A 26,745-nucleotide genomic window follows, 5' to 3' on the forward strand; every position below is an offset into this window, starting at 1 on the left:
GTGTCAGTGTCCTGTGTGTCAGTGTCCTGGGTCGGTGTGTCCTGGGTCGGTGTGTCCTGGATGGGTGTGTCCTGGGTCGGTGTGTCCTGGATCGGTGTGTCCTGGGTCGGTGTGTCCTGGGTCGGTGTGTCCTGGGTCGGTGTGTCCTGGGTGGGTGTGTCCTGGGTGGGTGTGTCCTGGGTGGGTGTGTCCTGGGTGGGTGTGTCCTGGATGGGTGTGTCCTGGATGGATGTGTCCTGGGTGGGTGTGTCCTGGGTGGGTGTGTCCTGGGTGGGTGTGTCCTGGGTGGGTGTGTCCTGGGTCGGTGTGTCCTGGGTGGGTGTGTCCTGGGTGGGTGTGTCCTGGGTGGGTGTGTCCTGGGTGGGTGTGTCCTGGGTGGGTGTGTCCTGGGTGGGTGTGTCCTGGGTGGGTGTGTCCTGGGTGGGTGTGTCCTGTGTGTCAGTGTCCTGGGTTGATTGGGATGGGGGCTTGTTGCTGAAGCTGCCCTCCCCGTCGCTGAGTGCAGCCCGCCGGCGTCGCCGCACTGGCACGAGATGGGGGCAGCATACGCCTGACGCTCCAGGTCTATCCCTGGCTCGTGGGTGTCCTGGCACTGGGTGGGGGCAACGTATGCCTGACACTCCAGGTATACCCCTGTCTTGTGGGCGCCCTGGCATGTCCTGGGGGCGGTCGGCATCCGCTGGGACGGGTGGCGGTGTGCCTCCGACCTCTGCATCCGCATCCTTCCGGTCCTCGGGTCCGCCTGCAAGGTTAGGGCCCTCTCTTCATGAACGGTGAGGTGGCGCGATCCCGGTTGTTATGAGCGCGCTTCTCCTGTGGGGGGGGGGGGTGACAGGGGTAAAGGGCAACAATGTTAGGCGGACATATACATGGGGACCAGCGGTTGTGTGTATGTTGGCATAGGTTCACACCCCACCCTGCCAATGCAGCCTGCATGGGTGAATGCAGCCATGTCAGTTTCAGCTCGGCTATGCCGCCCATCGGGACGTGGAGGGGGACAGGGGTGGGGGGGGGGGGGGGGGGGGGTGTACTCACCCTGACTGCCCTGAGTAGGTCATTGACCTTCTTGTGGCACTGGATGCCTGTCCTGACTGTTACGGCCACAGCGCTGACGGCCTTTGCCACCTCCCTCCACACGTGCCGGCTGCGGTGTGGTGCGACCCTGCGGCCGTGTCCAGGGTACAGGGTCTCCTTCCTCTGCTCCACTGCGTCCAGGAGCGCCTCGATGTCCCGCTCCTGGAACCTCGGATCTGCGCGGCGGGCTGCCATTTTTCGGGTCTCCGGCGGTGGCGTCGTTTGTGCTGCAACGCTGCGCGGCGTCAATGACGGCCGGCCCGTCTGTGACGGGTGACGCCGTCGCGATTGGCGTCACGCTGTCGCGATTGGCGTCACGCCGCTGCTAGCCCCTTCCAGGTCGGAGGTTTTCCGTTGTTCCGGGTGACCCGGTGCCGAAGTGGTTCGCGCCTTTCTTGGCGCCGGCATCGGGCCACCCCGCCGATTGCAGGAGAATTCCGCCCATGTATCTAATATTGTGGTAGACGCACATTTGAAATGGCCTGTGTTTCATTGCAAGAACCTCTAATGTAAAGGGGGAGGAAAGTGTTGTGTTTTCATGTTTGTTCTTAGTTGGAACACGGTCACTTTAAGAGTCCGACCACGTGACGTATTAATGATGTCATCAGCCTTCTGGGCAGGCAAACGGGCAGTCTACCTTTACAACCTGTTGAGTAAACACCTTTCCAATAAAGCTTCTGTTTTTTGTACCTTCGTGGTCTGCACGCTTAACTTGAAAAATACCACAATAATTAGTTCTATGGCTTGCTGTTCATCGGGTCTTCAACAACACACCATGTGGAGGAATAGGGAATCATAAGCAGAAACTTCTGTTATTATGTATTTTAAGTCGCACCGTTTGGTAGAAATTGCTGTCAGTCTTACAGTTGTAATGATGGTTGTAATAACAGCTTTGTCACCATTACAACTGCAAATTCTGGACCAATATTTCTCACCAATTGCACTGTATAAATACTGCACCCATAGCTAATGCAGCAATATTAACTAAGTACCACTCCTGCATTATGATGGCAGGTCTTCACATTATATGATGTAGCCTACCTTAAAGTGGTTAACAAATGGCATCATTATCTTCGTCTCCTACACTATCACGATAGGTTAAGAATTACTTTTCAAAGGCTTTGGAAGCTGTTGTTTTTATTTAACCAGATAAAGAAAGTAACTACATTCACTTACTCTGTTAGGACAATCAGTTGTTCTCCTTTCTTAAACCCCAGATCACGTTCACTTGTTGGTTCATAGTCGTGCAATGCTACAACTCTCTTCTCAGCTGGAAGAAAGGCCATCAAGAAATGAATTCTAATAGAAAATAAAATTGCTGCGGATGCTGGAATCTGAAACAAAAACAGAAAATACTGGACAATCTCAGCAGGTCTGACAGCATCTGTGGAGAGAAAAGGGAGCTAACGTTTCAAGTCTGGATGACCGTTTACTGTAGGATACTGTTATAATAAACTCCATTTACTGTAGGAGAAAGAGACATCCAGACCCAAAATGTTAGCTCCCTTTTCTCTCCACAGATGCTGTCAGACCTGCGAAGGAATGAATTCTGTTGAGTTGTGAAATGGTTTGCTGATGGTCTGATAAACACTCTAATATCCAGTTTATTAAGAAAATGGTTGCATCTATATTTTTAATTACAACTCCTGTCTTAACCCTCAGTTGCTGCAAAAATGCTTTTACTTGCAAAACATTCACTGGATTGACAGCATGGACATTTTGTGGTGCTAATAAAATCAACAACAAAATTAACACTTGTATCACCCAAATATTCTCCGCTCCATGGAGAATCGCGCCATTGGCTTGGCACAGCACCAGTTGCAGAGATTCTCTGACCCAGATAGGCCGAGCAGCCGCTCTAAAAAGGCAGAGTCCCGCTGGCGCCGTCCTCACCTGGTCGCAGCTGGCGGGAACTCTGCGCGCAGGGTCGGGGGTGGCCTGTTTTGGGGGGGGGGGGGGAGGGGGGACTGACTCTGACCCCCGGGGGGCCGCCGATGGGGCCTGGCCCGCGATCGGGGCCCATCAATTAGCGGGCTGGCCTCAGTGACTGGGGGCCTCCTTTCCTACGCGCCGGCCCCTGTAGCCCTGCGCCATGTTGTGTCGGGGCTGGCACGCTGAAGGAGGCCTCTGCGCATGCAAGTGTCGGCGCCGGCGCCACTACGCATGTCCTCGTTGGCGCCGGCGTAATTGCACATTCATGAATCCCGCGGCGCACAGTTCGTGCCGGGATCTGCAGCTGGTGTGGCGCAAACCGCTCCAGCACCATGCTGGGTCCCTGTAGGGGCCAGAATTAGACGTGGGAGCGGCCCGTTCACACCGTCATAAAACGCGACGTTTACGACGGCGTGGACACTCTGCCGCGGGATTGGAGAATCCCGCCCCATAACCATGGAACGGAAGTGCAAAAAAAACTGCAACTAAAGGTTTTTTAAGAAACTAAAATGGTGGTGCAGTCTACCACAACCTATATAAACACGGTTGACAGACTCCACAAGGTCAGAAAAGGGCAGGCTATCAAATCAATCTTACCTGAGCCCACCAGAATTTAATGGTGACTTAGGGATTACATGAGACTTTCACAGGTCCGCCGTGCCTCCAGAAAGTTGCCCAGCAAACATTCATGACCCCCGTCACACCCGACCTATCTCTCACCATGAATCCAGCAATGACCAATGTTGAAGGTCCCAGTGTGTTACTGGCAGTGGCCAAAGCTCCAGGCTGCACTGCCAGTAATGGAGAACTGCTGACCTCTGACTAACAGACAGGTCTTGTGGACAGGGCATTAATTTCCACCCTGTTGAGGAATTAATCCAATGGGAGGACCTCAGTGTCCAGGTAAGTGCCTGCTTGCCTTGTAATTGCATTGGACCTCCTGGAGAAAAGCGATGATGGTCCCGACCAGTTCTCCAACTGGTGGGCAGGACCCTGTTGCAAACACCAATTTCCGGCCATAGTAAGAGAGAAGCACATGTATGGCACTCAGTACACAAAAAAGAGAAACAATCTTACCCTGCGAGTGTTCAAATGATGAAATCTGATTATCAAGGTGACCCTGTAAAAGATGTAAATAGTTTTTTTTGGAGGCAGTTCCTCAGTAAAATTATTTTACAGTTAAATGAACATGGATAATAATAATCTTTATTGTCACAAATAGACTTACATAAACACTGCAATGAATTTACTGTGAAAATCCCCCAGTCGTCACATTCCAGCGCCTGTTCGGTACACAGAGGGAGAATTCAGAATGTCCAGATTACCTAACAAGCACGTCTTTCGGGACTTGTGGGAGGAAACCGGAGAACCCAGAGGAAAACCAAACAGATACAGGGAGAATGTGCAGACTCCACGCAGACATTGACCCAAGCCGGGAATCGAACCCAGCTCCCTGGAGCTGCGAAGCAACAGTGCTAACCACTATGCTATCGTGCCGCCGAATGGATGATCCATTCAAGTAACTGAAATGTCAAAAATTGGTATTTCAAATACAAATGGAAACCCAAAATAACCTTGAGGTAGTTTTCATAGTTGAGATCTTGGGCTAGATTCTCCATCCCACTGTGCCACATTCCTGTTTCACCCCCCGGCGGGATGCTCCGTTACGCCGGCTGGTCAATGAGGTTTCCTATTGTGGGGCTGCTGGCAAAACGGAGAATCCCGCCAGTGGAGAATCCAGCTCCTTGTTTCTATTGCTGAAACATTGATGGACAAAAATAATTTAAAACTAAGAAAGAAAGAAAAATAACTAGCATTTTCTTAGTGCTTTTCGCAAACTCAGGATACACTGAAACATTTTACAGATACTGAAGTATTTTTCAAAATGCACAATACTATTGCAGGAAATATTTGCACAGCAAGGTTTCACAAACAGCAGTGGGATAATGACCAGGTAACCTGTTTTACTTTTGTTGGTTGAATAATAGATTTGGGCAGAACACTGGTGGGAACTGCTGTGCTCTTTTTCAAAATGTTCCATGGGATATTTTAACAGAGAAAGCAGTTTTGGGTTGCTGCTGCACTGAGATGTTAGCCTGGATTATGTATTTAAATTACAGAGTGCGACTTAAACTTACAACCTTCGGACTCAAAGATAAGAATGCCATGGAACCATGGCTGACATTTTAAAGTGAGAGTTTATGCAAGTCAGAAGAGACAAAATAAAAGTCAAAATATCAATAAAGTATTTTTAAAATTGATGCTATCCAAAAAGTGTTGAGGTTATTTCTACGAGATGTATATTTGTTATGGAGAATGACACGGAGAGGAACTCTTTTCCATGCTGCTCAAATATGCCGATTAAGTCAATAAAATGGATATAGAGCCTTTTTGTCATTGCCAAAGAAAGTCAGGGCTCAAAACACTGTGAACTCTTTTGTTTTTCAGAGAAAAACAATTTATCTCTTTCTTCCCAATCTCACACCATTTGGCAGGTTGAGAAGGACTTAGGACCTAGCCAAGGTTGGAGTTCCCACTGTGAGAACCACTGGAAAATTGTAATTTCTCCCACACACCATTTTTGTGTGATTATGTGGGGTTTTGGAAGCCTTAAAAATACATCTCCTTAGAGAGGTTGTAACTACTAGGGAAGGTTGCTAAGATTTTGAGAAAATTTTGAAAGGCAAGTGTAATTTTTTTGACATCTTCTTCATATGTCACACTTAGATGATGTATTGCAATGTAGATGTATTTTTAAAGCAACGATTCATCATAGGATTCTGTCCTGCAAAGGTATGTGGGCAGCACGGTAGCACAGTGGTTAGCACCGTTGCTTCACAGCTCCAGGGACCCAAGTTCGATTCCCGGCTTGGGTCACTGTCTGTGCGGACTCTGCAAGTTCTCCCCGTGTCTGCGAGGGTTTCCTCTGGGTGCTCCGGTTTCCTCCCACAAGTCTCAAAAGACATGCTGTTTGGTAATTTGGACATTTTCAACTCTCCCTCTGTGTATTCGAACAGACTCTGGAGTGTGGCGCTAGGGGCTTTTCACAGTAACTTCATTGCCATGTTAATGTAAGCCTACTGTGACAATAAAGATTATTATTATTAGTTGACCCTTACACGAAGCAGCACGTTGTTCTTTTCATGCATTTCAGTACTTTTCCAATTGTCAAAAATTCCACAATGTCTTAAAAATGTCAAAGAAAAGTCTTGTCAGTCTCTGCTGGCGTGTTTTATATTGTGATTTAAATAGATCACAGCTCTGGCTGTTTAAAAAAACTCTGCCTTTTAAAACTAAAAAAATCTTAGACCCGGCTTCCTTCCATCGATTGGCAGGCACTCTGAAAAGTTTTGAAATAGAAATGGGTCACCATCTATTCTTCCAGTTTTAAGAAATGTATCTGAAAACTTTTGTTATGATAGCTGTAGCCATTATGAAGATTTGCTGGGATTCAGAAAAAATGAATTTGCTTCAGCTCAACAAGTGGCCTATTTATCTAAACATGATTGACAGTTTTAAGACACTGCAATAACACAATATGCTTTTGATATGGTTTTTTGCTTACAAACCATGGAATATTTTTTTCTAGTATCAGTACGAGTGTGTTTGAATTCAGGGTTTTATTAGATTGTAAGAGGTTTCACTTGTTTCCAATTAGTTTAAAATAATTTCCATTGCTACTGCATGGCCCCATGAGGCTGTACCTGGTGGATACTAGATTTTCCCAAGCCCACCCAAAAATCCAAGAATTAGATTCAGAGGGTCAGAAAGGCATTACAGCATAGAGGGAGGCCATTCAGCCCACCAAGAGCCCAAACCAGTTCTCTTTTCAGAGATTCAATCAGACTTCTATCTCCCTAGCCCTGTAAGTTTTTCATTCAACTGCACATCCAAGTTCCTTTTGAAACCATTCATCTGCTTTCACCACCAACATAGGCAATGAGTTCCGATCATAATAACTCGCTGCATAAAAAAGTTCTCCTCACAGCTGCCCTACATCTCTTACCCAAAGCCTCAAATCTGTGTTTCTCAGGTCTTGCACCATCAGTTGATGGGGAGAGCGCTTCTTTATCTTCTTCACCTCAACGGCCAGAATCTTGTGAACCTCCATCAAATCTCCCATCCGTCTCCTTTGGTCGAAGGAAAACTTCTCCAACCTACCTTTCTACCTAAAATTCCTCATTCCTTCATTCCTGAAACTATTCTGGTAATTCCTCTCTGCACCTTCCCAATGACTGACATACTTCCTAAATAGTGGCAACCAAAACTGGATGTAATACTCTAGTTGTTACCTAACCAGACATTTATAAAGGTTCCACATAACTTATCTATTTTTCTACTCATTGCCTCTGTTTATGAAGCCGAAGATTGCATATGCATTGCTAATTATTTTCTATCAATATGTCCTGCCACCTTCAAACATCTATGCACATGAACCTCAAGGTCCCTCGGTTCCTGCACACTTGAGAGCTGTGTCACTAAACCTATATTGCCTCTCACTATCCCTTCTGCCAAAATGCATCACAATTCCCTTTCTTCAATTCCATCTGCTACTTGTTTGCCAATTCTGCTAGCCCATCCATATCTTTCGGCAGTTGAATTGTATCATCCTCACAGTATCATTGGCAAATTGTGAAACTTTACTCTGTATTCCGATGTCCACATCATTTGTGTATACCAAAATGAGCTGTGGTACTTGCACTTACAAGCATCCCTATTCTCTATCCTACAATATAAAAGGCATATGACAGTAGGAAATAAATTGCATTTATATAGTACTTTGCACATCCTCAGGACATTGTTCGCAACAAATGTATTGCTTTTCATGTATTGTTTTGTCACGTAAACAGCAATGAGATGAATGCCCAGTTAATCTGTTTTATGGGATGTTGGTTGAGGATTAAATCCTGCCCAATTAATCTGGATTTTGTTTAATAACTGAAAATATGCCTGAACATCTGAAGAACACTCTGCACTTCTTTGCTCGAGTGGCATGGGTTCCTTTGTGCCCACCCTCAGTTTAACAGTTCATCCATTTCTAATAATGCAGCACTTTCTCATTATTGCTCATAGGCCAAGTGTTGAAGTCCAAAGTGAGATTCAGGACCCTCATACGCAAGAGTGTTACTATGAGCCAAGGTAGACACTTATCAATACCTACAGATTGTTATCATCATGCGATTCACTGGGTTGCATGGCTAATTTAAAGTGGTAAGGATAAAATGTTGGGGAAAAAAAGATTGCGAACATCAAAATGGGAGAAGGAAACAGGAAATGCCAGCAATGCAGTGGATCGATCTGAGAGGGAACGACAGACCCGTTTTGAGGTTGAGAAACCTTTCATCAGTACAGCATAACTGATTTTATTTTCAGATGCTGTCTGACCCGCTGTGCATTTACAGTATTTTCTGTTATTGTTTAAACATTCGCCTTAAAGGATGAAGTAAAGCATTGTTGTGATTGTACTCACGTGCTGTGACATGGTTTCACAGTGCAGCTGATTAGCCTGGCCCTGGTGGGGAAAGCCATGTTTTCTCTTTACACTGCTAGTGGCACAGCCCATCCTTTCTGAAACAAAAAACACCCAGAAACTAAGTGATTCTTTAATGAACTTCTGGCAGGTAAACCTCATCACTGTGCCTCTAACCATGGGGCAGGTAGTTTCAATTAACCTCAAAGGTCACATTTCTGTTAATACACCACAGATTGCCATCAGCAACATTTCTTTTGCCAACACATAAACTTGAACAATCATCAAATGGATACCCTGAATTCAGTAGACAACTGAATTAAACCAGGTCTGTGGCCTTTCATGCTAAGCAGCTTGAGTTGTGGTCAGGCAACGTATGTGTGCCAACTAACTTCTGATCTGTGATATACTAACACTTAGTGTGTGTTTTTTTAATGGTACATAACATCAGCATGACCTCAATTTCTTTTAAACCAATTTCCTCCCCTCTTCTAAAGATCGGTTTTGCAACTGGTTTAGAAGTCTCTCCAAAACTAGCGTCCAAAAGGCCTTCACTCGAGTGACAATTATGAATGCATGAACGTGGGCGGCATGGTGACACCATGTTAGCACTGTTGCCTCACGGCGCTGAGGACCCAGGTTCAATTCCGGCCCCGGGTTTGATCCCGGCCCCGGGTCACTGTCCATGTGGAGTTTGCACACTCTCCCCATGTCTGCGTGGGTCTCACGCCCACAACCCAAAAGATGTGCAGGGTAGGTGGATTGGCCATGCTAAATTGGCCCTTAATTGGAAACATTTAAAAAAATAAAATAAATAGACATGAACTTTAACAGTAACTATTTGTTCATTTAGACCATGGTTTTCCAAACTAGGTTCTGCAAAACTCCAGGGTTCAGTGGGAGGCTCCCTGGGGTTCCACAGCAGGTCAGACTGATATAGAAACAAGTTTGAACGCTATGAAGCAGATTGTCCAATCAGAGACAGGCTTCTTCAGAATCTAGAATTCTGGAAACAGCATGCAACAGATCAAGGCGAACACAGGCAGCAGAGCAATGGGGAGAGAGGACAGACTATTGGAAGAGGAAGTGTTCATCAGACAGAAGTCAGTGAAGAGGGGCTCAGAATGGGGGAAGCAGGCCTCCAAAAGGGAGTGGGGAAAGAGGGTCTCAGAACAGGAGTGGGGAAGTGGACCTTGGAGTGGCATGGCAAGGGGGAAAAAGGGATGAGGATTGGGGTGTAGAGCAAACAAGGATCAACGGCATGTGAGAGTGAGGGCTGAGGGTTTGGCTTCTTGCATTTATCTGTGCATGTGAGATAGAGATAGGCGAGTGTGTATGTGTGTGAGGGGGAGGCGTGTGTATGGATGTGTGAGACAAAGAGAGGTGAGTGTCTGTGCGAGAGAGGTGAGTGTGTGTGAGAGAGAGGTGAGTGTGTGTGTGTATGAGAGATAGGGACGAGTGTGTGTGTATGTGAGAAAGACAAAGAGAGGTGAGTGTGTGCGGGGGAGAGAGAGAAGTGAGCATGTGTGTGTGAGAGAGAGAGGTATGTGAGTGACTGAGTGATTGAGAGAGAGGAGAATGTGTGTGTATGAGAGATAGAGGTGAGTGTTTGTGTATATGGGAGACACAAAGAGAGGTGAGTGTGTGTGAGAGAGAGAAGTGAGTATGTGTGTGTAAGAGAAAGAGAGGTGAGTGAGTGATTGAGAGAGAGGTGAGTGTGTGTATCTGTGAGTCTGTGTGTGTCTGAGAGGGAGAGAGCCTGGGCGGCATTCTTCCCTACCCGGCGTGACGGAGGGTGCCGGCGTAGGGGAGTAGCGCCAACCACTCAGGGGTCGGGCCTCCCCAAAGGTGGGGAATTCTCCCCACCTTTGGGGGCCAGCCCCGCGCCGGAGCGGTTTGCACCAGAAGACTGGCGCAAAAAACCGTCGCCCCCGGCAGCGGGGCTGGCCGAAAGGCTTTCGCCGGTCGGCGCATGCGCCGGCAGTGACGTCAGCGGCAGCTGGCCGCTGACGTCACTGCCGGCGCATGCGCGCTGTGGGGTTCTCTTCCGCTTCCGCCATGGCGAAGTCCGTGGCGGCCGCGGTGGAAAATTGTGCACCCAGGGCACTGGCCCGGAGTCTGAGCGGGGGGCCCCGATCGCGGGCCAGGCCACCGTGGGGGCACCCCCCGGGGTTCAATTGCCCCCAGGACCCCGCGGCCCGCTCCCGCCGCTGATCCCGCCATTCCAGAGGTGGTTCAAACCTCGGCGGCGGGAGAGGCCTCCCAGCATGGGGACTTTGGCCCAACCGGGCCGAAGAATCACCGCAGGGGCCTCTCCGATCGGAGTGGCAAAATTCCCGCCACCGCCACTTCCCGGGTGGTGGAGAATCTCTGCCACGGCGGGGGCGGGATTTTCGGCGGCCCCAGGTGATTCTCCGACCCTGCTGGGGGTCGGAGAATTTTGCCCCCTGTGTGTGTATCCAATTTGAGAATCCAGCTTTCCAGCAACACTCCTCATAACCAATTGAACCAAAGGAACAGCACCACACTCCTCCCATTAAAATTGACAAGAAGGCAAGATTTAAGTACTTCTATTAACAAGAGAACTTCTTAATCATAACAAACGTATACATGTAAGAAATAGAAAATACTTTTATAAATTAGGTTTTTGTATGTTTGTACCTATTGTGCAAAAACAATCAGTTTTTTTTGCTTTAACTCTTCAACACAATAAGAATGTTTCTCAGGAGTTCCGTCAGTACCCCTGGGAGGTCAAAATAGTTCCATGGCGGGAAAAGTTTGGAAAACCCTGATTTAGACCAACAGGGCTGAGGCTATTCTCATCTGAAACCCAGACTTGCATCAACGATGATTGGATAGAAATTAGAGACTGAAACACTGCCCAATGTTCTTGTCACCAAGAGGCACTGTGTTCAATTATAGCAGAATGGTGGCAGAAATAAACAGCTTTAGCATAGGCCCCAGATTAACCCTGGGATCTCCCCAGCCTGCATAATTGCACTTATGCCTTGGATAAATGAACTGAGGCGTAAGCGGAGCCCTAATTGGCCTCAAATTTAATGGCAACTTCAATGCTTTAATCATCTAGACATCAGGCCATTCCCGCATTCTCAACTATTGATGTGCTCAAAAGGAATGAAGATCAGAGTTAGGCCTACAATCACTAAAGTGAAGGATCGGTAAATTTACCTTTATAATCCAACGCATCAGGTAGCCATTAGCAGTCTCCATTATAGAGGCATACTTTCGAAAATTACAATTTTATAAATGTAACATATGGACTGATATTTTACAACTATATTGGTCCAAAAATATTCTTCCATTGAACCAAGAATGTCCCCAACCTGCACGGAATACTACTGAGTTAGCTAACCACAACCATGGTAGTGCTAGAGATGGTATAATAATGGTCAGGCGAGGGAGAAAATATTTAGCCAGACTTTCTGCTACTGAACACAGTGCAGTGAACTGTACTGTAAGTTACACATAGAGAACAGAGAGAGGCGTAAGTACAGCTACGAAGCTCCCTTGCTCCAGCACCCATCCACAATAGTCATTCAGCTGGCTGGCATTCACCATTAATGTTCCCAGGTGAAGCTTAAATTTATACAATATACAGGAAGTATTTAACCCCTCCACACTGCATCAAAATCAGATGCAGTAAACAACAGCAAGTGAGGAAAGCTTGCCTGTAAAATCTTCACATCTGCAAAGCATTTCTTGAGCAGTTCTAACACAGGAAATCTCTGTAAATGGACACACTTGTGTCAAAGAAAACACATAAAGTTGTGTTAATTAATAAAATGTCCTTTCAATACATTTCCTAATTAAGTTGAGGAGAAAAACACAAACTTAGCCATTTGAAACAAAAATACCACAAACGCACACTTTCTGACTTCTAACTACAATTACTTCTAATCATCACACAAATTACTAATTTCATTGTTATTCAGCATTATATATAGATATAGTAACCTTTTCATTTTAAAGGGTTGACCAAGGTTGACCAACTCAACGTTGGTTGAGTTACATTGACACAGAAAAGGCCATTCACCTAACAAGTCTATGCCAGAATTTGTACTCCACATAAGCCTTCTTATAAGGCTGGGTCACATAAGGCTGGGTCACTGTCTGTGCGGAGTCTGCACGTCCTCCCCGTGTGTGCGTGGGTTTCCTCCGGGTGCTCCGGTTTCCTCCCACAGTCCAAAAGATGTGCGGGTTAGGTGGATTGGCCATGCTAAATTGCACGTAGTGTCCTAAAAAGTAAGGTTGGGGGGGGGGGGGGTTGTTGGGTTACGGGTATAGGGTGGATACGTGGGTTTGAGTAGGGTGATCATTGCTCGGCACAACATCGAGGGCCGAAGGGCCTGTTCTGTGCTGTACTGTTCTATGTTCTATGTTCTTCCACTCCTCTATATCTAACCGTATTATTACTTTTCTGTTTCTTTCTCTCTCATGTGTTCCTCTAGTCTCTCCTTAAAGTATCTTTGTCACTTGGCTCAGCTACTCCTTGTGGTTGTGCGTTCCATATTTCTACCATTCTTTGAGTGGTCAATAGAAAAGCGTTGCTAAAACCACCTCAGAGCAGACAGCTAGGTGGATGAGCAGATAAGCAACCTCAGGTATATCTGTCAGTGTGCTCACACGTCATTTTTAACATTGAGGTTTAAAATTTCCACTACCGGACTGAAAGAAAGGTCTATTGCCATTCAATCTATCTCAACTCAGTTTCCATTTTGTCAAAAACTTTAAAAGGGAACATTGTATTTTTTGTAAGTCAAATCCACATCTAGTAAGCATACCAAATTCAAAGGCAGTTAGCCCCAGCTTTAAGTGGGGCTCAGTTGGCTGGATGGCTGGTTTGTGATGCAGAACAACACATGCAGCATGGGTTCAATTCCTGTCCCAGCTGGGGTTGTTCATGAAGGCCCCAGGCACGATACTCCGCTCCCCACGCCGGGTGGGAGAATCGAAGGAGGGCCGGGCGACTAATTTCACGTCCCCCTGACGCCCCCCGCGATTCTCCCACACCCCCCCCCCCCCCCCCCCCCCCCCCCCGAAGAATCGGCGCTCACCGATTCTCCGACCCGGATGGGCCGAGCGGCCTGCCGTTCGCGACCGTTTCACAACGGCGGCAACCACACCTGGTCGCTGCCGTTGTGAACATGGGTGCCAAAGGCCCGTTTGAAGCTTGTGGGGGGCGGAGAGGGGAGTGAGCACCACAGCCGTGCTCGGGAGGGGACTGGCCCGTGATCGGTGCCCACCGATCGTCGGGCCGGCGTCTCAAAGGGACGCACTCTTTCCCCTCCGCCGCCCCACAAGTTCAAGCCTCCTCGTCTTGCGGGGCATCAGATGGGAAGACGGCAACCGCGCATGCGCGAGTTTGAGCCGTCAGCCGTCGTGATGTCAGCCGCGCATGCGCGGGTTGGAGCAAGCGTCAAGGCCTGGCAGCCGAGAGTTACGGAGGGCCGCTCCTAGCCCCCCGGGTGGGGGTGAATAAGGTGAGAGGAGCAGCCTCCGAGGCCGTCGTGAAACTCGGCCGAGTTCACGACGGCCTTCCCGATTTTTCGCGGTAGCGGAGAATTCCGCCCCCCCCATCTTCTCAACATTGCCACTTGCCTGAAGTTTGGTGACCCTCAGTTTATATCATCACCAGTCAGGTCTCTCGCACAGGGGAGTGCAGCCTATGGTCTTCTGGGACTGTGTTGATATTTACATATTTAAAACTTGTGAGTATGCCTTCCCGCCCAACTATTAAACATGACCCTATTATTGTGAGTAATAAATTTTGATATTTTCACATCCATATACTTGAATTGGCTGTCTTGTCAGAGTCTTGTATACTTTCAAAATGGAAAATTAGAACATAAACACAACCATTGGGTGGCAAATAAGATAAAATATATTGGGCAGTATTCTCCGCTCCTGGGACTAAGTGCCCGTGCCATCGTGAACGCCATCGCGTTTCACGACGGCGCAAACAGGTCCCGGGCATGACCTATTCTGGTTCACGCCACTCCAGCGTCCCCACGTGGTGCTAAATGGGCACCGCGCCAACCCGCGCATGCGCAGTTGGGACAGCTCATTCCTACGCATGCGCAGTTGGCCCGTGCCATCCTTTTTTTTGTTTCAATTTAGATTACCCAATTATTTTTTCCAATTAAGGGGCAATTTAGTGTGGCCAATCCACCTATTCTGCACATTTTTGGGTTGTGGGGGCGAAACCCAGGCAACCCAGGAAGGATGTGGAAGCTTTGGAAAAGGTACAAAGGAGATTTACCAGGATGTTGCCTGGAATGGAGAGTAGGTCTTACGAGGAAAGGTTGAGGGTGCTAGGCCTTTTCTCATTAGAACAGAGAAGGATGAGGGGCGACTTGATAGAGGTTTATAAGATGATCAGGGGAATAGATAGAGTAGACAGTCAGAGACTTTTTCCCCGGGTGGAACACACCATTACAAGGGGACATCAATTTAAGATAAATGGTGGAAGACATAGAGGGGATGTCAGAGGTAGGTTCTTTACCCAGAGAGTAGTGGAGGCATGGAATGCACTGCCTGTGGAAGTAGTTGAGTCGGAAACGTTAGGGACCTTCAAGCGGCTATTGGATAGGTACATGGATTAGGGTAGAATAATGGAGTGTAGATTAACTTCTTCTTAAGGGCAGCATGGTAGCATTGTGGATAGCACAATTGCTTCACAGCTCCAGGGTCCCAAGTTCGATTTCGACTTGGGTCACTGTCTGTGCGGAGTCTGCACATCCTCCCCGTGTGTGCGTGGGTTTCCTCCGGGTACTCCGGTTTCCTCCCACAGTCCAAAGATGTGCAGGTTGGGTGGATTGGCCATGAAAAATTGCCCTTAGTGTCCAAAATTCTATGATTAATCTAGGACATAAGTTCGGCACAACATCGTGGGCCGAAGGGCCTGTTCTGTGCTGTATTTCTCTATCTATCTATCAGACACGGGGAGAATGTGCAAACTCCACACGGACAGTGACTCAGAACCGGGATCGAACCTGGGACCTCAGCGCCGTGAGGCAGCTGTGCTAACCACTAGACAACCGTGCTGCCCGGCCCGTGCCATCCTGCGCATGCGCGGGAAACGTCTAGGTAGGCCCATGGGGGGAGAGGCAGGCCCACTAGTTGGTGGGCCCCGATCGTGGGCCAGACCCCATCGGAGGACCACCCCCGGTGAAGGAGCCCCCCTCCCCCAACCCCCCACATAGCCACCCCCCCAGTGTTCCCACACAGTTCCCACCTGCAGCGACCAGGGGTGGACGGCTCCGGCGGGAACCTGTCATATTGGAGCGGCTGCTCGGCCCATCCGGGCCGGAGAATCGCCGCTCACCATTTGCGGCAATTCTCCGAACGGCCTGGTGCTATTCGGGAGGCGCTGGTTTCGGGGGGTGGGAGAATCGCGTGCGGGGGTCAGGACGGCATGGCGCGATTCGCATGGCGCCCCGCAATTCTCCAACCCGGCGTGGCGGGGGGAGAATACCGCCCAAAATGCTGCAATGGATCTTCACTAAATCGTAATCTTCACTGAGATTAAATTTAGATTTATTCTCACGTGTACGGAGATACAGTGAAAAGTCTTGTTCTGCGTGCAGTCCAGCAAGATCATTCCACACATGAAAAACATAGGACATATAATAAATACAAAATGTAAATACATAGACATAGAGATCGGACGAAGTATACGGAGTAGAAGTGCTACAACAGAGGTTGGGCAGTGGTTAGCACTGTTGCGTTCCGGCGCCAAGGACCCGGGTTCGATCTCAGCCCTGGGTCACTGGTCATGTGGAGTAGCTCATTCTCCGCGTGCTTGCGTGGGTCTCACCCCCACAACACAAAGATGTGCAGGCTAGGTGGATTGGCCATGTCAAATTGCCCATTAATTGAAAAAAAATAATTGGGTACTCTAAATTTAATAAAAATAGTGCTACAACAGTATAGAAGATGCATAGAAAGATGAGTTCAATCCATAAGAGGGTCATTCAGGAGTCTGCTAACAGTGTGGAAGAAGCAGTTTTTGAATCTGTTCTCAGACTATTGTATCTCCTGCCCAATGGAAAAAGTTGGAAGGGAGAATAACCCGGGTGGGAGAGGTCTTTGATTATGCTGCCCGTTTTCCCAAGACAGAATCAATGGATGGGAGGCGGGTTCGCATGATGGACTAGTCTGTGTTCACGATTCATTGCAACAACCTGCAAGACAGCCATCTGAGACTCAGAAGGCGGGATTCTCCGATGCCCCGCCAGGTCAGAAAATCCCCGGGGGGGTGTCATATTCTCCAGCGCGTTTTTCGGGCGGTGGCGGGATTCCCGCCATGCCGGTCAGGGGCTGTTGGCAGTGGCCCCGCTAGTGATTCCCCAGGCCCTGATGCCGGCCGTCCATTTTTGGCCAGTCCCGCTGGCGTGAATAACTCACCTCACGCACCGGCGGGACCTGACAGGTGTGTAAACGTGGGCGGTCCTCGGCGGGCGCGACGGGATCTGACCCCGGGGGTGCCCCCACAGTGGCCTAGCCTGCGATTGGGGCCCACCGATCTGCAGGCAGGCTTGTTCTGTGGGGGTACTTCTTTCTTCCGTGCCACACCCCTGTAGGGCTCCGCCATACTGCCCGGGCATCGGCACGGAGAAGAGAACCCCCCCGCGCATGCGCCAAGATATGCCGGCCATCCTTCACATGCGCCGAATCACGGCAGCTATTCTGCGCATGCACGAGATCACGCCGGCCCTGCACCGCATGCACGAACCCGCATCGTCCCTTTGTCGCCGGTTGGTGCAGCGCCAACCCTCCAGCGTCAACCTAGGAAATGCGGTGAATTCCACACTTTCGGCGGCTGCTGACGCGGGAGTGGTTGACGCCGGTTTTCCCGCCGGCATGGGACTTAGTCCCCAGAAGGGAGAATCCAGTGTATCTGAATAAAAGTAATACTAGCCGCGTAATGCAGAATTGTTTAAAGAATATAATGGGCGGCTGGCCAGCGGGATTTTCTGGGTGCCCCCCCTTCCCCCAGGTATGGGGGGTGACTAAATCCCAGGGACACCCGAAATTGGGAGCACCCTCCCAGGGACCCCCCAAAAAAGGAGACACTCACAGGGGCCACTTTTGTGAGGGCCACGAAGAATCCAGCACGAGTTTTCAGGATACAAAGAAATAACATTTATTTACAAATTTACATATATATATATATAAACTCCTCTCTGTCTGGTTCCAAACTGGCCAGCTCTATTTATGCAGGGAGTCTGCTAATGATTTCTCCGCCCCTCTCATTGGGGAAGCTCATACTCCCACAGGATTGTGGGATTGACATTAGTCCCCAGCCAATGGTAAGCAGGCAGGTTATAACAGCCACCTAAATAGGGAGACCCCCACATGGACCTCCCGAACTAAAAGGACACCCCAGTGATGCCCGAATGAAAGTGACCCCGCAGAGACTACCTAACTAAAATGGCTCCCCCACAGGGACTACATTACAACAGGGACCCTCACAAGTACCCCCTAACTAAAGGGATTTATTAATTTAGGGGGTCCTTGTGGGGGGGTCTCCCTATTCAGACGGTCCCTGTGGGGGTCCTGTTACTTAGGGGGGCTCTGGTGAGGGGTCTCCCTTGCGGTCCCTCTAGTTGGGGTCCCTTGGAGGTCTCTCATTTTAGGGGATCTCCGTGGATCGAGTGGGCATACAGTGCATTATGGAGGTGGAGGGTGGCTCCAAATGGACCTTTGCCAACTCCCTTTAGGAGTTGAAATGAAATGAAAATCGCTTATTGTCACAAGTAGGCTTGAAATGAAGTTACTATGAAAAGCCCCTAGTCACCACATCCCAGCACCTGTTCCGGGAGGCTGATACGGGAATTGAACCCACCTGCCTTGGTCTGCTTTAAAGCCAGGTATTTAGCCCAGTGTGCTAAACAGTTATCCCTTCCCCCACCGCTGGGTCCAACACATCAGGTTCATGTTTGCTGATACATGTAGTGAATCCCGCCCAAGTGATTCCAGATCCAGAGGATTTCAGTGTCAAATGGATGCAAACGGGTCATTGAAGCCTCTTTGCATTCATTTACATTCTCCCACTGGCGCACAGGCACGAACCCCGACCCTGCTACCAGCAGGAGGGGGGGGGGGGGGGGGCGAAGCATCGATACCGGGTGCTGGGGCGGAATTCTCCGACCCCCCGCAGGGTCGGAGAATCGCCTGGGGCCATCGTCAATCCCGCCCCCGCCGTGGCCCAAATTCTCCACCCCCCGAGAATCGGCGGGGGCGGGAATCGCCCGAAGCCCGATGGGCCGAAGACCCGCCGCTGACAGGCCTTTCCCGCCGTCGGGAATCAAAACACCTCTGGTGCCGGCGGGATTGGCAGTGCGGGCAGGCTCCGGGGTCCTGGGGTGGCGCGGGGCAATTTGACCCCGGGGGGTGCCCCCACAGTGGCCTGGCCCGCGATCGGCCCCACTGATTGGCGGGCGGGCCTGTGCCATGGGGCACTCTTCTTCTTCCGTCCCGCCATGGCCTTCACCATGGCAGAGGCGGAAGAGACCCCCTCCCCTGCGCATACGGCGGTTGCACTGGCTGGCGGGGCGCCAAAGGCCGTTCGCACCGGTCGGCGGAGCGGCAACCACTCCGGCGCGGGCCTAGCCCCTCAATGTGAGGGCTTGCCCCTAAAGGTGCTTAGAATTCCGCACCTTTGGGGAGGCCCAACGCCGAAGTGGTTGACGCCACTCCGTCCCGCCGGGACCCCCCGCCCCGCCAGGTAGGGGAGACTCCCGGCCCTGATCCTAATGTATACTGAACGCATGATTCTCTGCCACATCGGGGGACCCCGCTACCGGCGGCAGAGAATCCAGGCCATTGACTACATTTCAAAAGCTAGTTCATCGGCTTTGAAATGCTTTGGGACGCCCTGAGGGTGTGAAATGTGCAGGTTCCTTCTTACAAAACTCCAGTGCACTATTCAAAGTGTCAAACTGTGTCAAGGTTTGGTACAGCTATACCTTTAAACTGTGAGAGAAGACCCCCGGTAGTGGGGAGGTGCTGAGCAGTCACAGGGAGGGAGGATCTGGGCAGTCACAGGGAGGGAGGAGCTGAGCAGTCACAGGGAGGGAGGAGCTGAGCAGTCACAGGGAGGGAGGAGCTGGGCAGTCACAGGGAGGGAGGAGCTGAGCAGTCACAGGGAGGGAGGAGCTGAGCAGTCACAGGGAGGGAGGAGCTGAGCAGTCACAGGGAGGGAGGCAGTAAGCAGTCACAGGGAGGGAGGAGCTGAGCAGTCACAGGGAGGGAGGTGCTGGGCAGTCACAGGGAGGGAGGAGCTGAGCAGTCACAGGGAGGGAGGTGCTGAGCAGTCACAGGGAGGGAGGAGCTGAGCAGTCACAGGGAGGGAGGTGCTGAGCAGTCACAGGGAGGGAGGAGCTGAGCAGTCACAGGGAGGGAGGAGCTGAGCAGTCACAGGGAGGGAGGTGCTGAGCAGTCACAGGGAGGGAGGTGCTGGGCAGTCACAGGGAGGGAGGAGCTGAGCAGTCACAGGGAGGGAGGTGCTGAGCAGTCACAGGGAGGGAGGTGCTGAGCAGTCACAGTGATGCACTATCAATTACGACGAGACGAGAGTAGAGAGTAATCGAGGCTTTATTACGTAGAGATGTGTTGCCTCCTGCAGCTGCTGCCGAAATGGCTGCAGCTCGGAGAGCCCACACATTTATACTCCGCCTACTGGGCGGAGCCAGCAGGCAAGGATCTACCCCCGTACCTGTAGTACAAGAGCCTTACCGTAATACACCTCATAGGCGATATATATATATATACAACAGTGGTGACTACCACATTCACCCCCTGGTAAAAAAGAGTCCAGCGGGGTGGTGGAAAGCTATTTACATGTAGGTGTTTAACATTTTAGGAAAAGTTTACAAATTCAGACGATCGGGCACCTTGATTCTCCGTTGTGAGCGCCGCAGTCCCGGTGGCGATGCAGCATCGGATCGGTCGCCGGTGACACCGGGGGTGTGTCAACCTCATTTTCATCCCCGAGTGGGACCAAGGGGAGGACGGATCGTCCTGGAGCGGGGGCTGTAGTGAGATGCGCTGGGGGGAGGAAGGGTAGCGCCGGGGCAGAGGGGAGGGTGTGTGGGGACCCAGCTGGTGCCAGTTTCCTGAGGGACACTGTGTCTTGGCGGCCGTCGGGGTACACCACGTAGGCGTACTGCAGGTTCGCATGGAGTAGCTGTACCTTCTCAACCAATGGGTCTGCCTTGTGGAGGGGAAGGGGCCCTGGAGCTGCTAGCTACTTTGGGAGTGAAACCCCAGAGCTGGACTTCCTCGGGAAGGCAAAGAGATGTTCATAGGGAGTTTCATTAGTCACGGTGCACAGGAGTGACCGAATGGAGTGAAGGGCGTCGGGGAGGACTTCGTGCCAGCGGGAGGCCGGGAGATTCTTGGACCGTGGGACCAGCTGGACGGCCTTCCAGACCGTCCCATTCTCCCGCTTCACTTGCCCGTTTCCCCGGGGGTTGTAACTGGTCGTCCTGCTCGAGGCAATGCCCTGCTGAGCAGGTACTGGTGCAGCTCATCGCTCATAAATGAGGATCCCCGGTTGCTGTGGACGTAGCCGGGGAAACCGAACAGAGTGAAGATGGTGATGAGGGCTTTGATGATGGTGGCAGACGTCATATCGGGGCATGGGACAATGAAGGGGAATCTGGAGTATTCGTCGACCACATTAAGAAAGTACGCGTTTTGGTCGGTAGAAGGGAGGGGCCCTTTGAAATCCACGTTGAGGCGTTCAAAGGGGAGAGAGGCCTTCACTAGGTGCGCTCGGTCTGGCCGGTAGAAGTACGGTTTACACTCCGCGCAGACCTGACAGTCTCTAGTGATAGCCCTGACCTCCTCGATGGCGTAGGGCAGATTGCGGGCCTTAATGAAGTGGTAGAAACGGGTGACCCCTGGGTGAAAGAGATCGTCGTGCAGGTTCCAAAGTCGATCCACTTGTGCGCTGGTACATGTACCTCAGAATAGGGCATTGGGGGTCTCGTTGAGCTTACCAGGGCAATACAAAATCTCGTAATTGTAGGTCGATCCTCCACCTCAAGATCTTATCATTTTTGATCTTGCCCCGCTGTGTGTTGTTGAACATGAAGGCAACCAACCATTGGTCAGTGAGGAGAGTGAATCTCCTGCCGGCCAGGTAATGCCTTCAATGTCGCTCAGCTTCTACGATGGCTTGGGTCTCCTTCTTGATCGAGGAGTGCCGAATTTCGGAGGCATGGAGGGTGCATCAAAAGAATGCCACGGGCCTACCTGTCTGGTTGAGGGTGGCGGCCAGAGCGACGTCTGATGCATCGCTCTCGACTTGGAAGGGGAGCGTCTCGTCGACCGCGGCCTTGGCGATGTCGGCCTTGTCGTGCATCGCGGCCTTGGCAATGTCGGCCTTGATACGGTTGAAGGCCTGGTGAGCCTCGGCCGTCAGTGGGAAAACAGTGGAGTGAATGAGTGGGCGGGCCTTTTCCGCATAGTTAGGGACCCACTGAGCGTAGTATGAGAAGAACCCCAGGCATCGTTTGAGGGCCTTGGGGCAGTGGAGAAGGGGGAGTTCCATGAGGGGGCGCATGCAATCAGGTTCGGGGCCCTAGAACTCCATTTTGAACCACATAGCCAAGAATGGCTAATCGGTTAGTGCTGAACACGCACTTCTCCTTGTTGTAGGTTAGGTTGAGGAGTTTGGTGGTGTGGAGGAATTTGGAAAGGTTAGCGCCGTGGTCCTGCTGGTCGTGGCCGCGGATGGTGATGTTATCCAGGTACAGGAAGGTGGCCCGCAGTCCGTACCGGTCAACCATTTGCTCCATCTCCCGTTGGAAGACCGAGACCCCGTTAGTATCGCCGAAGGCACAGGCTTGGGGTTGGCTGGGGGCGGTCGCTGGTGTGTCCACGATGCGGTGTTCGCTGGCGGGGTCCATGATGTCCAGGAGGGGGGCGCCGTGTGGTTGGGGGCATACGTCTGTACATTGCGGAGGCGACTGTGAGTGAGATCGCGAGTTTCTTGGTTGCCGCAAGGTCGAGGGTAGCCCCTTCTAAGAAGTGTTGCCGGATGTAAGCCGACGCTATGCCCGTAACAAAAGCGTCCCTGATTAGGAGTTCAGAATGGTCAATGGCCGAAACGGCCTGGCAATCACAGTCCCTCGCCAGGGCGTGCAGGGCACGTCAGAAATCTTCCACAGACTCACCGGCGAGTTGACGCCGCGTGGACAGGAGGTGCCTGGCGTAGATTTTGTTGGTCTGCTGAGTGTAGTTCTCCTTCAGTAGCGCCACGGCCTCATCGTAGGTCGGCGCGTCCCGGATTAGGTGAAAGATGTCGGAGCTCAGCCGTGTATACAGGATCTGGAGCTTCTGTGTCTCTGAGGGTGGGTCTGTCGCAGATCCGATGTATGCTTCAAAGCAAGCTAACCAATGTGCGAAGGCCGACTCAGTCCAAAGGAGCTGAGCAGTCACAGGGAGGGAGGAGCTGGGCAGTCACAGGGAGGGAGGGAGCTGAGCAGTCACAGGGAGGGAGGTGCTGGGCAGTCACAGGGAGGGAGGAACTGGGCAGTCACAGGGAGGGAGGCGCTGAGCAGTCACAGGGAGGGAGGAGCTGGGCAGTCACAGGGAGGGAGGAGCTGAGCAGTCACAGGGAGGGAGGATCTGGGCAGTCACAGGGAGGGAGGAGCTGAGCAGTCACAGGGAGGGAGGAGCTGAGCAGTCACAGGGAGGGAGGAGCTGAGCAGTCACAGGGAGAAGGTGCTGGGCAGTCACAGGGAGGGAGGAGCTGGGCAGTCACAGGGAGGGAGGAGCTGGGCAGTCACAGGGAGGGAGGCGCTGAGCAGTCACAGGGAGGGAGGAGCTGGGCAGTCACAGGGAGGGAGGAGCTGAGCAGTCGCAGGGAGGGAGGCAGTAAGCAGTCACAGGGAGGGAGGAGCTGGGCAGTCACAGGGAGGGAGGAGCTGGGCAGTCACAGGGAGGGAGCTGGGCAGTCACAGGGAGGGAGGTGCTGGGCAGTCACAGGGAGGGAAGCTCTGAGCAGTCACAGGGAGGCTCTCCTGGAAATTCAGATCTTGGCACATTGATGAGACCATCAATTCACACGACACGTGGTTAGAAGTGAACAGTGGTTTTAAAATCGTCTTACAACAGAGCCTGCCTGTGACAAGATGAACTCCAGATGAACTGGCAGGCAGGCTCTCAGCATCAACCTTGATACTTCCGGTTAGGGGGAGGAGCCGTGGGTGGTGCCAAGGGTGGAGCCCAGTACAAACTCCCGTACACTCCCAGTGCATCTCCCCCTAGTGGCAGAACAGAGCAAATGCTCGTGTGCCGAGCTTACAGAGACATAGTACAACATGTGTAATACAGTGTGAATTACGCTACTGTGATTCACCACACACATTTAGCCTGAAAATCAGTCACCAAGCCAGCAACCCCCCCCCCCCCCCCCCCCCCCCCACATCCTCCTCCACAAACATCACAGACACAAAGAAGCTGCCCCAAATCAACCAAGCAGCGGAACGGAGGGCAGAGTAAGCAAGAGCCAGGGGAGAAAAGTCAAGGTGGTGGGCTTGTGGAGCGAGGTGGAGCCGGACATAGCTGGACGAGCTGGATCGGCGACACCCATGCTGGACGACCCGCCAATAAACAAATGGATGGAGCTCCTAACACAGGGACGGGATAAAACAGGAAATGAGGGGGATGGTGATGACGGCTGTCGCAGGTGCCCCAGCTCCCTTTGCAGAGGCGCTGGAGAAGACAGAGCGGCAGCTGGAGGTGCAGGAAGCGATGGTGCGGGAGCTCGAAGCAGCCGATATAGACCAGGGTGACCAAATTGCCTCATTAGAAGCAGAGGTGGCAAGGTTGGCAGCATTCCAGGGAATGCCCAGGGGGAAGTGGAGGACCAAGAGAACCAATCACGCCACCAGAAGCTCCGGGTCTGCAGGAAGATAGAGAGGGCAGAAACCCCACGGAGTATGTGGCTCAGATGCTGGACAAACTGGCCCGGGAGGGGGGCTCCCAGAAATAGACAGGATCCACAGGTCGCTCCGGCCGAGGCCAAAAACAGGGAATAACCATGGGTGCAATGGACCTGAACTCCGAGATCTCTCTGTACATCAATTTTCCCCAGGACTCTTCCATTGACCATATAGTCTTCTCTTGAGTTAGATCTTCCAAAATGCATCACCTCGCATTTGCCTGGATTGAACTCCATCTGCCATTTCTCTGCCCAACTCTCCAATCTATCTATATTTTGCTGTATTCTCTGACAGTCCGCCTCGCTATCTGCAACTCCACCAATCTTAGTATCATCTGCAAACTTGCTCATCAGACCACTTATACCTTCATCCAGATCATTTATTTATATCACAAGAAAAATTCAAAACAGGAAGGGGGGTGAAGGAACACAATGGGCACAGGAGGCAGAGATTGCTCCCTGGGAGAGGGGGGGCACTACACTAGCGAGCAGGCTAGCAGAGGGAAGTATGGAGAGAGGGAGGCTGCGGCACAGCTCCCGACGGGAGGGAGTGCCCGGCAGGAGGTGGGTAAAACTCTAGACAGGGGAGAGGATGGGGGGGGGGGCGATGGCCAAAGGGGCACAGGGGACGGGAGATAAATGGGGTAGACAGGCGCTGGGCGGGGTTCAGGGAGTCGTTGGGGTGTAAAGGACAAAGGGCAGAACACTGATTACAACAGGTCACACATGGCAACAAGAACGTGGGCATCGAAAGCGGCTATCTTGGATGGCCCCAAAACAAAGGAAAACCCTGAGTGCTGAGGTGCACCCACACAATGAGTATGGCTGACCCCACAAGAATCATAGAATTTACAGTGCAGAAGGAAGCCATTCGGCCCATCGAGTCTGCAGCGGTTCTTGGAAAGAGCACCCTACCCAAGGTCAACACCTCCACCCTATCCCCATAACCCAGTAACCCCACCCAACAGTAAGGGCAATTTTGGACACTAAGGGCAATTTATCATGGCCAATCCACCTAACCTGCACATCTTTGGACTGCGGGAGTAAACCGGAGCACCCGGAGGAAACCCACGCACACACGGGGAGGATGTGCAGACTCCGCACAGACAGTGACCCAAGCCGGAATCGAACCTGGGACCCTGGAGCTGTGAAGCAATTGTGCTATCTACAATGCTACCGTGCTGGGGGGGGATGCAGGTGAGACAGAAACCAGCATCAGGGTAGAACATCAGGGGACTCAACAGCCCAGTGAAATGATCCAGAGTCTTTGCCCATCTAAAACTTCTGAGGGCCAATGTAATCTTCCTCCAAGAGACGCACCTGAGGGAAAAGGACCGACTATGGATAAGAAAGAGCTGGGTAGGACAGATATACCAATCGTGCTATGGGAAGAGGACTGCGGTGGGGGGGGGGGGGGGGGGGGGGGGGGGGGGGGGGATGTCCTTACTGTTCAATAAGAGGACGGAATTCATGCTGACAAAAAATGTTTCCCCGGGGAAGGTATGACATGGTTGACTGGATCTGGAAGGGACACCAGTGGTATTTGTAAACATGTACGCTCACAACTGGGACATCATTGACATTGTAAAGAAAACCATGGCAGAAATCCCCCACATAGAAGCTACTTACTCATTGTGAGTGGGGCGGGGTGGGGGTTTAACTGTGTTCAGAACCCACCGACAGACAGATCCAAGCCCAAGATAGGGAGTCAGTCAAACATGGTGAGAGAACTAAACGACTTTACGGAGCAGATGGGGGTAGAGGAGCCACAGACGTTCACACATGCAAGGGAGAAGGAGTTCTGCTTCTTCTCCCAGGTCCACAGAGTTTATACAAGGATTGACTTCTTCGTAGTGGGAAAATCAGTGCTCTCAGTGATAGTAGGAACGGAGTACTCCATAATAGTAATCTCGGACCACGCTCCACATAAAGTAAATGTGGAATTGGAGATGGGCCGGGGCCAGCGCCTCCAATGGAGGATAGACACATCCCTCCTCGCAGACAAGGCTTTCTGTGAGCAGATATCACAGGCCATCGACAGGTACATAACCTGCAACCAGAATGGGGAGGTCTCACCCTCCCCATTCTGGGAGGCACTGAATGCGGTGCTAAGGGGGAGATTATTGCGTACAAGGATACGCGGCTGACACCGGCCGACCTTCGCGACCCACGCCGGCTGACCTTCGCGGCCCATACCGGCCGGCCTGCAGGACCCACGCCAGCCGACCTTCGTGGCCCACGCCGGACGACCATCACGACCCACGCTGGCTGACCTTCGCGGCCCACTATT

The 26,745-nt window shown here is 51.5% G+C and overlaps 1 protein-coding gene across 6 annotated transcripts in view; it reads right to left on the reverse strand.

Moving 5' to 3' along the window:
* Positions 1–26,745, reverse strand: part of blk (BLK proto-oncogene, Src family tyrosine kinase) — a 156,460-nt gene that overhangs the window by 103,470 nt on the left and 26,245 nt on the right. For 2 of the 6 annotated variants that reach the window (XM_038799959.1, XM_038799956.1), the window contains exons 2-4: positions 8,477–8,574; positions 4,084–4,126; positions 2,251–2,408 (exon numbers count right to left, since the gene is read on the reverse strand). In XM_038799959.1, coding sequence (XP_038655887.1) covers positions 2,251–2,408; positions 4,084–4,126; positions 8,477–8,535 — 260 coding nt within the window. In that variant the 5' untranslated portion in view covers positions 8,536–8,574. The remainder of the gene's footprint in view (positions 1–2,250; positions 2,409–4,083; positions 4,127–8,476; positions 8,575–26,745) is intronic. The other 4 variants (XM_038799960.1, XM_038799961.1, XM_038799957.1 and 1 more) reach the window with 3 other exon arrangements.

This window comes from Scyliorhinus canicula, chromosome 6 (genome assembly GCF_902713615.1).
Source record: "Scyliorhinus canicula chromosome 6, sScyCan1.1, whole genome shotgun sequence".
Lineage (NCBI taxonomy): Eukaryota > Metazoa > Chordata > Chondrichthyes > Carcharhiniformes > Scyliorhinidae > Scyliorhinus > Scyliorhinus canicula.